This window comes from Lepidothrix coronata, unplaced genomic scaffold, assembly GCF_001604755.1.
Source record: "Lepidothrix coronata isolate B3197 unplaced genomic scaffold, Lepidothrix_coronata-1.0 Scaffold130, whole genome shotgun sequence".
Taxonomy (NCBI): Eukaryota; Metazoa; Chordata; class Aves; order Passeriformes; family Pipridae; genus Lepidothrix; species Lepidothrix coronata.
In genome coordinates this window covers 929,319-941,646 of record NW_016690310.1, presented here as the reverse complement: position 1 = coordinate 941,646, position 12,328 = coordinate 929,319, and the positions used below count along the sequence as shown (strand labels likewise).

Here is a 12,328-nt window from a genome sequence, read left to right as displayed (position 1 = left end):
GAGATCTTCTGTGGCAGACAAAAAATTACTTTGAACTTTAAAAAAAGCTTCAAATTCCCCTATAAACCAGCTCTTTTATGCTTAATCTATGTTGCTGAATTAAGTTTTTATGGTTTTTTTCTGTGTTTAAATACCAGACTTGTCTGTTGTAAGACTTGAGAGTGTGCTCTCTTTGCGTGGACTTTGGAGTTGCCTTTATTTGTGAAAATTGAGCAACTTTTCCATGGAATGGTCCAGTAGCATTTTTCAGAATATCACAGATTTGGATATCTTTAGGTTCAGTACATCCACTTAGCTTGTAAACTGGGGTGATAGGGTACAGAGAAACAGATAAATCAAATGTAAAGAGCTGTAAGTTGAATTTCCTGTTGAAGGCACATATCTGTCCTCATTGGGTATGACTTGCTTAAACAAGTTTGAAAATAGGAGACTGAAATGTTCATCACTTGACAAAAAAATAAATAAATATATATATAATAGGAGAGCACTGAGGGGGAAGTACATGTTGGTGCTTGTTTACCAAGGGTGGCTTGGCCAGCCTTATTCAGATATTCCCAAGCATTCCCTTTTAACAGATTGTGAAAAATGTACTTTTCAGCTACTGGCCACAGAACTAAATCTGAAACTGGAGGCTGAGATGAATGATTAGAATAGGGCAGAGCAGGGCCTCACAGCTGCTGCTCACAGCTTTTGCAAGCAGGAGTATCTTGTCACTGAAATAATCTGCATGATGGGTCTTGTCCTGGGTCTATTTGTAAAAAATAGTAGAGTATTAGTCATGTGAGGGTTAGTTTTTAAACACACTGGAATGCAATGTGTAGGATTAAATAATTTTTAATTAATAAAAGTCATAGGAGTTTAATATTTAATGCCAGCTGAGCCAGACTGGTACTGTTTCTTGTGAGTGCAGTATGTTTAGTGTTGAAGTACAGAAAACTACATATATTTTTTCTTGCCCTAGTAAACTCACAGTTCAGTGTTGTTTACAATCTTGCTATAGCTTTTGCAGTAGCTCCTCAGTTCCCAAAATGGAGAGTCCCAGAAAATTTACTGGCCTTGTTAAATTTTCCCAGGATATCTTGCAGTTGTTTTCCAGTTTGGCATCTCTGAGGAGCATTGCAGGCTGTGAAATTCTGTGAAATCCCAGGAAATCTTGACCAACTTTGTGTGGAGAGGAAAAACTTCAGTGAAGTCTCTCTGATATCATATTAAAGATGGAGACTGGTTTTGTCCCACACCTTGTCAAACTGGTAGTGCAAGATTCTTCCTCTTTAATGAAGTACAAGTGTATTCTCCTTTTGCCATGGTGGGTATGGGTGTGGGGAGGTTTCTTCACTGCCATAGACTCCAAAAATGGAGATGCCTAAAGCTACAACTAAGAAGTTGTGCTGCTACTTACTTGTATTAGTTATTAATCCAAATAGACCAGGCTAGAGCTGCAGGAATGCAGGTAATTCCTTTTAGGAAAACCTTGGAATTCATAGATTCAGAGTGTCACTGAGAGACATTTGTTTTTCTAACACCCTCCAAGTATTGCAAAGTTATGTCTTGGTAAATTAAGGTGTTGTTCTGGAATATTGGTAGTTGGACTCCTACAGTATTGGGAAGGATTACTCTGTTATTGACCAGTCTCAACAGCTCCAGTTCTGCACAAAGTATCCATACACATCCCAAGTTGAACAACCTGTTTTTCCATGATGACTAAAGTTTTCCTGATGCATATTTTAGCTGATCTTGGGACATTTATCCAAGTCAAACAAGCTTGGTATGGTTCTGAATACTTTTGTGCCTTATCTGCCGTTCCAGGGGGTGTATTCCTGTACATCCCAGAGCAGCTAAAGTGAAACTCTGTGTAGCCACCACAGTGAAGCGATTCTGGTCATGGGATGGAAGGTTTTCTTCTGCCATTGCATGTGAATAAATGCCAATTTCATGCAAGTCTGAAGTGCTTCTGTATTTCCCTGCTTGCTGGAAGGCAGCTGTTACTTTACAACTGTTGTAATGGTTCAACTTTTGGACTTCCCTACTCAGAGGATCCATGGTGTTCCTTGAGTAGGGGCAATATTTTATAAGTATTTTACAAACACAAGTGAAGAAAATAACTTGAAACCAGTATTTCCAGTTAGTGTTCAGTATGTTCATTTCTTGTTAACCTTCTGTGCATTCTGTTAACTTGGGGGGTTGAGTTCACAACTCATTTGAGTATTTGGAGAAAGCCTTGGGGGAAAAAAACACAGGTACTTTGGTAGAGTGTTTCACTTGTTGATTTGTTGCACATCTGTAGCTTTAAAAATGGTTTAAAAGGCTGTGGTAAAAATGGGTTGTATCTGCTCTGGGTTAACTGAAAATATACCCTGTGTGATCTACCATACTTTGAGCAAGCTGTGTTGATTTGCTAAGGCTGGCGAAAAGATTAACAAACTATCTGGAGAAATTATGGATTCTGGAATGTTTTGATGATCCCAAGGCTGGCTGCTCTACAGAAGAGGCAACTTTTAAGAGGAGTAACTGGATGAAGTTTTCTGACTCGTTTAAACTGCATGTTCTCTTTCCTTAATTTCACAGACCTAGGAAGAAGTTGTAGGATGCAGCTGTGGCTTAGTTTTGACTTCCAGCACATTATCAGCAAACATTCCTGTTTGCTGGCAAGTCCAGAGATCCAGACTTAGATTTAGAGTCTACAGTTCATGTATGACTTGTATTCACTGTGGAGGACAGAGATCTGGCTGATGGTGGAGCTTGGAAGACACTCGGAGAACGTCTTGTGTCCCTTGCAGTGCCAAGTACAGTGTGGGATTGGGACTCCAGCAATGCACAAAAATCTGGTTTTGCATGAGGCTTTCCCCCTACTCTTGTGTACGTAACAGCCCTGTTCTGCTGGGCTTAGAGCAAAAGAAATGCTAGAGTTCAGGCAGCAATGGTTCTGCCAGCCTGGGTGGCATTAACTACAGGCTATAGTTAATGATTTGAGTGTAGGTGGCTCCTGTTTGCCTGTCTTCGACCTGTGCTTTGCTCTGTGTTACAGGGGTTTGCAGGCTCACTTTCCAGAATGTTCTGTTGAGTGCATAAAGTGTGAGCATTGATTAATGTGGTGGAAGGAGAACCTCTGATCCTTTGAGGAATGAGAGGCTGGATCCAGCCATGTTTGGGTTCTGGTACTTTTACCCATCCACGTTCCAAATAGGACATGTCTCTCCAAAATGTGTTAGATCTGGGAAGGGGAGCTACAGGAGGGAGAACATGGAACTGATGTGTTTCTACCTCCCTTTTCCTGTTGCTCCTGCATTCCTTTTGCAAAGCTGCCAAATACCACCTTTCTTCGTGTAGTGCTTTGTAGTCCAGGCTCAGTGAACGCTCTGCATAAATTTAAGCAGGATGGTAACTGGAAACCCAGTCATTACCATGGAGACTTGGTCTTGCTGTAAGCTTTCCCATTTTGCTCCTGGGCATATGTTTGGTACCTGCTGGCTGTGAGTTTGGAGTTCTTTTTGGCTCTTTGCTTGTGAAAGACCAGGCTGTGGATTCTCCTTTGAGCTCCAGAGAGAGCTGGGAACAAGGAGAGTTTCATTCCAGAGCAATAACATTATGCAACTGTAAACACGTTAAAACTTAATTGCCTGTTTAGGATTGAGCAGTGTTAATGACCAAGCCTGGATGGGTCAATCCAGGAAGGAAACTTGAATATTGTACTAAAAAAGAGGGCTGGGATGATCAGATGGGTCAATCCAGGAGGAAAACTTGAGTATTGTACTAAAAAAGAAGGCTAGGATGATCAGAAGTTCCTCAGGTTTAGTATTTAGTCAGCTGGCAGCAATATTCACTTGAGTGTTCTCATGCAGTTTTTGATAGAGGAAAAAAAAAAGGTATGTTTTTGAAGTCAAGGAAAATACAGACTTCTGAGAGTTAACCAAAGGTGGTATTAAACATTTTAAATATCTCAATGCCACTAGTTGGGATGGGAGAGTTTTTTTAAGAGTAGAGAAATCTGCACCTGGGTTTTGCTAGTTGTCTTTTGAGTTATAAAACATCTTATGCATACACAGAAATAGGAAAGGAGGTCAATACACTAATTATATAATGAGCTCCAGTATATTCTCACTCAGCTGTAGTTGAAAAAACAGCTACTTTAAGCATGAAAAGCCTTTCAGTGTTCTGAAATGCAAGAATTTGACATATCCATATTTTAATTATTCTCTTACACTTCCTTTTAAGTTGTTGGGGTTTTTGAGAACAAAATATAGACTTATTTCATAGAACTGTTTCTCTTACTGCTTGAAATAAGTTTTATGATTCCAGGTTAGTAAATCCAGGCTGCTTGATACTTACTGGAAATTAATTTCATGAGGTGAAAAGCAAAATATTTTTCTTTGCACACTCCAGGCTGATTTTTCTCTTTCCCATTAGCACATGCCAGAGATATGGAAAGGTTGAAAGCAATCTGTTTTATTACGCGGAACTGGCCAAGCATAATGTGTGTTGGTGGTTTGTTTTTTCTGGATTTGTTGCTGTTAAAGTGTGTATAACTGTGTTTTCTTCGAGGGCTGGATTTAATGATGAAAACATATCATTTCTTTTCAGTTTTAACTCTCAATACCCTTGAAGTATTTAATTGTTTTGATTCTTAGCTTAAAAAACCCAAACCAAAACTGGTTGAACCTAAATTTGCTTGTTAGGAACTTTCAGATATATTGGGGATCTTGGTCCCTGTGTGCTCCCTAAAACCCTTGAAGTGAAGTGACTGTGAAATACCCTGTTAAGCTTAAATATTTAAATTTTCTTTGATTGTTTTCCTTAAGAGTGTATATTTGTCATTTCCATGCATGCATCATTTGGAATAATTGTGGCTTATATGTGGTGTAAACATCATGCTGGAAACTTATCACAGATCTCACTGGTTTCCATCCCTGATGTCCTGCACTTTCCCCACTTGTTCTTCTTGTGGTCCTTTCAGCTGCTCAGCTTTGTGAGTGGGTTGTTTGATATTCAGGCTACAAACCAGAATGACAGTAAAACAAAATATTACTTGGAGATTAAAGAGATAAATTCCACTCGTATATTTCTCTCAGAGATGTTCCTAAAGATGCAACAGTTGCAACTTTGTTTCTGTTGCCTGAAGTTACTGCTTTAAAAGTAGTGTTTTAACAGTGGTATTTTACAGTACTTTAATAGTAGTATGTTCTTTGATGAACTGAAAATGTTTGGGGTTTTCTTTACTTATCTTTCCATCCTTTATGTGTTTTTTGGCCGTGTTGTTGCCTGTAATCTGTGATTCCTTATGCACTCACAGGTGTTGCATTTCTTGTGGAATAAGGTTTTTTTTCTTGATCAAATTCCCAGAAAATTTACAGTTCATTGTCTGTAGAGGATCCCTAATACACAGCTTATATTAACAGACTTCCAGGGATTACCTGTGTTCCTTTCAAGTTTTTCCCCCTAGGTTAAATATAGTCTTCCTGTCATCTAGCATTTATTGGTTTGTCATGTACTATCTGTGGAGCCTATAAATTATGTTCGTAATAACCACGAAGAAAACCTGTTCCCTGAAAGCTGTTAATGTTCCTGGACTGGGATCTTGGAAGTACCCAAGTGTCTGTCAGCTCAGACATCAGAAATGTGCAGGCTTTACAGCCAGGCACCAGTTGATCCAATTTTTGAAAGGATGTTTTTATTGTGACCTCAAAAATATTAAAGGTTGGAGGTCAGTTCTGAAGGTTGGTGGAGAAGAAGTGTTCTTGCTTTAAAAAATCATAGAGTTTGTGAACAAAAAAACCCCTGAAGATGTATTGCTGAACAGGAACAAATTTACTTGCTCGATGTAGCTTTTTGTTGAGAGTATTTATTTCTGGCAGCAAGAGAGATGTGTTTGGAATGATGCAGTTGAGTCAGAAATTGACTTTCTCCAGTAAACATTTCAGTTTAGTGCAGCATATGGGTGTTTGCCAGAATGTTCTGATCAACAGGGAATATTTCCCTGGAAAATTCAGCACTCTCTCTTCTGTGTGTGCTTTGAAAGTGCTTGTTGTGAGTGCCATTCTAGTCAACTTGTTATTTTGAGCAGAACTGATGATCTCAATCTTCCTAATTACTGAAAAATAATCAACTTTTAGGATAAGTAGGAAAGTTTCTCAGGATTTTCCCTTTTTCCTTTAATTCTTTCTGCACATTCATCTAATGCCGAAGAAGAAATTATGAGACAACTCAGAATTTTTGGAGATTATAAAGTTGCAGATAGTTTCTCTCCTGAGCTGCTTGGGGAAATCACAAATTGTCTACCAGTGGAGGTAGGTATTAAAACTAGAAAGGACATATCTTTTGGCAGTGTCAGCTGAAACTAAGGACATTCAAATGTTCTTTATTAGACAGCTCACGGGACTCAAAGCAATGGTATTTTGTCAAAACAGCCAGCAGTGGAGGTTATTGTGCAATGCCAGAAGTTCATGCCAATGTGTTTATGCAGCAGCAATATAAATTCCCGGGTGCTCTATTGTTTTGGGTCATCTGACAAGGGTGATGGTTCGTGTCAGAATTGATGTATTTGTGCTACAGTTTATATTTGCACACAAGTATGCAGTGGGATAGAACTCTCTGTGCTACAACCATTTGAGGAGTGAATAGACTTCCTTTCAAGTACACAGCTGGTGAAGCTCACACAGAGTCCTGGAAAGTCTCACAGGTGGGATGTTGAAGGTATAGGAAAAGTTTGGATGTCAAGGAACAGCTTGTAGTAGAGGCAATTTTTCTGTCAGCTCAAGTGAAGCCTGAAGTAGATTTTTCTTGATTTACTTGCACCCAGGACCCTTTTGTAATTGTGTGTATAAAAGTTCCAGTAGCTGGATTTACTTTTTATTTTTTCTCCTAAGTGTATTTCCAGGCCATTTTGAAATTAATAGGCCTTTCTTTCTTTTTTTTTTTTTTAAGAATGCAAATAAAATATTGCAGTGAAATATTTATGTGTGTAATTATGAAGTGTGGTAGAGAAGTCATTTTTTTAGCAGTTGAAAAAAGAAAATAAATTTAGACTTTTTGCAGTTATTTGCTGATTAACCAGGAGACTATACTGAAACTTTCCTCCAATAAGCAGGTTTTTATTTAGGAAGAGGGATTATAGGGGTGGATTCTGCATCTGTGATGGTGGGATTACTGTCTTTACCACTTTTAAAAGCCTCATACATGACTAATTCCAAAGGAGTTCACTGTAAGTATGTAATGTGCAACAGACTTTTTGTCTCTTCAGTCACATGTATATTTTAGAATAAAGTTTTCCCAGTGAATCTTGGAAATGGCAGTGTCCTTGGACTGTGTCTGGCTGTTTTAGCTGCAAGTTAGAATTTACAGAGTGTAGTGTAATTGGTTGACGTGGCCTTTTGTTTTTAAGCATGTGCCTCCTGCCACTTTGAATTTTGCTGCAAAACAGCTCCATCTGAAGCTTTCACTTGACATGCTGCTACTATCTGTTAAACAGTATATTTTGCAGAGTTTGAAAAAATTAGAGAAACAGTGTTTGTGCGCATGGTGTGTCTCCGCTTAGGTGGCCATTTGTGTTGTTCACCTTGTCTTGATCATCACCAGTTCAGCTGTACCAATCCATTGTTTATTAAATAAGCGTTTGTTTGTTAGACACGTCACTTTTTTATTAGTGTTTTCCTTATTTTACAACAAAAAAGACTGTTATTTACTAATATTTCAATGTTTTCTTATCTAAGTGCTTCTTAAGTGTTCACTGGCCATTGGAGTGACAGATGCATATCTATTTTCACATCCTAAGTTGTGTTGGTAGCACATGAAGTTTTTTTCCCATTTCCTACAAGCTTTTTTCTACAACATGGACTTGTTCACATTCACACCTTTACTTTTTGCATTAATTCTAATTGCCAACATGGTTGAGATTACAACTTAAATTATGCCAGAGTAGGTAGGTAGATAAGGTTATGCTCTGCATTTGCTTCTAAATGTGGTGTTTAGTTGTACCATTTATTCTATTCAGGGTGTGCTCTGTGAGATGATAAAACATTTAAATGCCTTTTATGTTGAATATTTTTAGTGAGGCTGTTGATAGAGAGCAGAAGTGGTGTAGGAAGGAGTGGCTCTTTCAGATACTGCTATAATCATTTCCTGACAGAAACCCAAAACTGTAGAAAGGTACTCTTTAATGTTGACTACTCTGTATTCACTGTAGTAATAAACATGCAGTAACTGTTTGAGTTACCTGTTCCCTGATGACACTTCACTCTGTATTATTTCACTTTGGTTGAGCTTTGTTTGGTGAGATCTTTACTGAATTTGAAGGGTGAGCCTCGTGAGGGCTTTGAGCAAGGGCTCGGCTTTGAGAAAATTCTGATTCTAATCCTCTGAGATTTCCAGCAGGACTGTAGGGAAAGCACTGCTTCAGTTCTGTTTTGTGAGACTTGAAAGAAGGCATAAATGAAATTCCAGTATGTAGCTGTATTCTGGTAGATGGCAGGGTTATGCATTGTCTCTCACAATTACATCCTGACTTGAAGTTTATCATGTTTTCTGATTTCTTTATTTTACTGGGCTCTGTTTTGTTGTGTCTCCCTTAGCAGTTGTTAAAAAAAAAACCCACAACAAACAAAACAAATACACAAAAGAAACAGCTCTTTGAAACCATAAAAAAATGCATTACAAATGTGTTTTTCCCATTGTGTACCAGGAGCCTTCCTAAAGCCATGATGAAACCAGGGAAACCCCAACTCAGACAATTGCCTTGAGAGACAAATGAGTTTTCAAAAGTACTGGTCAAACATCTTCTGTCTTCACAGGGTTTTTTTTGTCTTTACAGTTGGTAACATAACGTTTTAAGTGTTTGAACCTAAGCACGACTGTAAATTGTATTGACTTTAGTCATCTGAATGCTTCAAGAAATTGTCAGGTGTTCACATGAATCCACTCTCACTGTATCCTGATATTTCTGTCTGGTTTATTCCAGGAATTTGCAGCACTTACAAAAGAGCTCAATGTATGCAGGGAGCAGCTGCTGGAAAGGGAAGAAGAAATAGCTGAACTGAAAGCAGAAAGAAATAATACCAGGGTTAGTTCCTTGTCTTCTCCAAGCTCACCATTGTTAAAGAATGGCGGAAAACACTAAATGTTGAATTTGAAAAGCTAGAAGTGTTTCTTTCCCCAATATTTGCATATGAATCCCCGTGGAAGTGCAAATGTATGTTGATTAAGAAAGTTTGGAAGCTTATATGCACAGCTCCAGATGCTGCTGTGCGGAATCAGGAAAAGCTTGTAAGACTGCACTGTGTCTGTCATTCAGCTTTCTGGTTGTGAAAGTTTTGTAATCTCACAGCTCCTGGGATCAGAGGAGCAGAGTGGGTGGGTTGTAGGGATCTGTTTGAGCAGCCTACACTGCTAATGCAGGTCAAATGTTAAAAACAGGTCCTTACTCTTGATACAACGTTCTTTGTCTCTGAGATTTGAAGTTTAGAGCTCAAAACTTAATGTTCTAGGAGGCAAAGTTTTCTGCAGCTTTTCAGAATAGGAATAAACATTGTTCCTTTTTCTTGCTTTAGCTGTTACTGGAACATCTGGAGTGTCTTGTCTCCAGGCATGAGCGGTCTCTGAGAATGACTGTGGTGAAGAGGCAAGCTCAGTCTCCAGCAGGAGTTTCTAGTGAAGTGGAAGTTCTCAAAGCACTAAAATCTTTATTTGAGCACCATAAAGCCCTTGATGAAAAGGTAATGAAATATTGTGCTTCATCCTGTCCCCTCTTTTGTGTGGGCCATTTTGTGCTAAAGCTGTAGAAATCTCTGAACTGTAACTACATCCAGTACCTGCTCTCCTAAATTAATGTGGAAATAAATCAAGGTGCTGTGGTTGATTCTAGTATTTCATTAGCTCCGTTAATGTAAACTCAGCATGGTTCAGTGGCAATATATTTGCTGTAGGATTGCATACAGTTGCTTAGCTCTACAATATCAGAATTTAGTCTTTTGATTATGTAATATAAGGAAGAGAGAACAGGAAGAGAGGAATCTGCTTACACTGTGATATGCAGCTGAATTAAAGGAACCCCTCCCTTCAACTGTGCCTGATATTGGCAGCAGGATATGCAAGTCCTAAAGTTCACTGTGAGTTTTGTTGCCAACTCACAGTTTACCTGACTTTTGTGACCCTTGGATATAAAATGTGGCAAATTACTTTAGGCAGAATTCTTCTTTTTAAGCAGAAATAAGCAAAAGCCTACACACTCTGTGCCTTGCAAAAGAACAAGCAAATTCTGGGCATGTTTAATTCTTGCCTAAATATACAGGTCATCTTGAAATACTATTTGCTTGTGACAAAAAAGGAAAAACTAGATTTTTAAGATACACATTATTTGGCTATTTTTTTGTGTTGTAATTAGTACTGACTGCAGATTAGGCAGGTGTAATGGAAATAGTGTCATTTATTGTCTGAAAGGGCATGGCAGTAAATGAAATTGATTTCTTTCTGATTTGAATGATTTCAAATACTTTGAAATTATCTTTTCAGGTAAGGGAGAGGTTACGAGTAGCACTTGAAAGATGTAGTTTATTGGAAGAAGAACTAGGCACTACACATAAAGAGGTAGGTTTCTGTCTTAAAAGTTAAGTCTTCATATGTGCATTGTGGGCAGTTTAGTCAATATTAATAAAATACATAGTAGTTTATTAAGTTTCACTTTTGCTTCTTGCTATTGGTTTTTTGCCAAATGGAACAACAATAATTTTTAACTCGGTTGCTTTGAAAGAGCAGGAGGGGAAAAAAACAAACCTCAACCCTCTGACACCTCCTGCCCCCCCCAAAAAAACCCCAAAAAGCCCCCAAAGAAAACAAAATAAAAGAAAGGAAAGAGTTCATATGGCTTTAAAATAAGAATTTTTGGGTTGCAGTGGCCTAAGTTGGGTGCCTGTGCTGTTTTATTAATAAATACTTTGCAGTAGAATAAGTAATTGTTATTTTGCTCCTTTGCTTTTTCAGCTGTTCCTTATATTATTAGTGAGAAAGAAATTGACTTGAAACATGTGTGTGTAAACTTTTCTTTTAGTTAATGATTCTGAAAGAGCAAAATAATCAGAAGAAAACACTTCCAGATGGGATGCTGGATATAAATCATGAACAAGAAAATACACCGACTACAAATGGGAAGGTACAGCTATTTACTTGATATCTGACTTTTAATCATTACCTGTAACGTTTTAAACTATAATAAGATATTTTTGCACGATCATCTAATTAAAAAGTCTTAGCTACCACAATTTCAATTTTTGCAGTCTATCCAATAATAAAATTATCCTTGTGGAGGGGTTTTTACAGGTGAGTAACAGTTTGTTTTTCAATCTTATTTGCAACATGCCAAATACAGTTGGTTTTTTTTCCTGTTTAATAGAGATCCTCTGATGGTTCTTTATGCCATGATGAAAACCTTACTAAAGTGATTGAACTCCAAGACATTATAGATAAGCAAAACAAGGAGCAGACACAAATGAAAGAACGTCTCACTGCTCTGTCCAGCAGAGTGGCAGAGTTGGAAGAAGATCTTGACACAGCCAGAAAAGACTTGATAAAGTCTGAAGAAATGAATACAAAGTTACAGAGAGATGTACGAGAGGTGAGGAGGGAGCTGACAGAATTTGGGGAGTCCCAAATGCAACTGCTTTATCAAATTTTAGTCTTATTGGTGCTCAGTTGAACCTTTATGCTTTTGAATGTCTTTGTATTGATAGATGAGAAGAAAATAGTTCAGGGCATGATCTCTTTCTTTAATATAAAAGACCAGTTGCTTAAGACAATTTATCTTCACGCTAAATCTATGACTTAGATATTTCATTAATATATTGGAGATTTAACATTGCAAGCTTTACCATGTTCTTGAAAAGATACTTGATCTTGTCATAAAAGCTAAGCTTATTCATAAAGTTTAAATTTTTTAAAGATGTACATAGAGGAAGAATCACTTTAATTTTAGTGCTGTCATTGACAGTTCCTGATCAGTCACTAATCTCCGAGGTCCCGTTTATTGCAGTGTACTGTAACTAAGTAGAAGTTAAATAGGGTGCTTAGTTAAGTCCAAGAACATTCTCTGACCATCCCCAGCACATCAAGATTTGCTATGTTTGTACCATTGAAAAGGTAAGTAGCAGATCTGTGGCATAAGATAATAAAGATGAGTCTTTTTTAATCATTCACTGTTTTAAAAAAGTAATTGAACTTGTAAGCCTAAGTGAGGCTCTTCTTTCTACTTCATTTTATACAGAGAAAAATAACAGAAATGTCAGATTTTTTAGTTTTTATTATTTCTAGGGTTTGCCCCCCAGTTTGATCACAAAATAATTCTCTCTCA

The 12,328-nt window shown here is 37.8% G+C and overlaps 1 protein-coding gene across 8 annotated transcripts in view; it reads left to right on the top strand.

Moving 5' to 3' along the window:
- Positions 1 to 12,328, top strand: part of PPFIA1 (PTPRF interacting protein alpha 1) — a 54,282-nt gene that overhangs the window by 11,280 nt on the left and 30,674 nt on the right. For all 8 annotated transcript variants that reach the window (XM_017826743.1, XM_017826738.1, XM_017826744.1 and 5 more), the window contains 5 exons: positions 8,948 to 9,049; positions 9,537 to 9,701; positions 10,498 to 10,572; positions 11,033 to 11,134; positions 11,375 to 11,596. In XM_017826743.1, the coding sequence (XP_017682232.1) occupies positions 8,948 to 9,049; positions 9,537 to 9,701; positions 10,498 to 10,572; positions 11,033 to 11,134; positions 11,375 to 11,596 (666 nt within the window). The remainder of the gene's footprint in view (positions 1 to 8,947; positions 9,050 to 9,536; positions 9,702 to 10,497; positions 10,573 to 11,032; positions 11,135 to 11,374; positions 11,597 to 12,328) is intronic.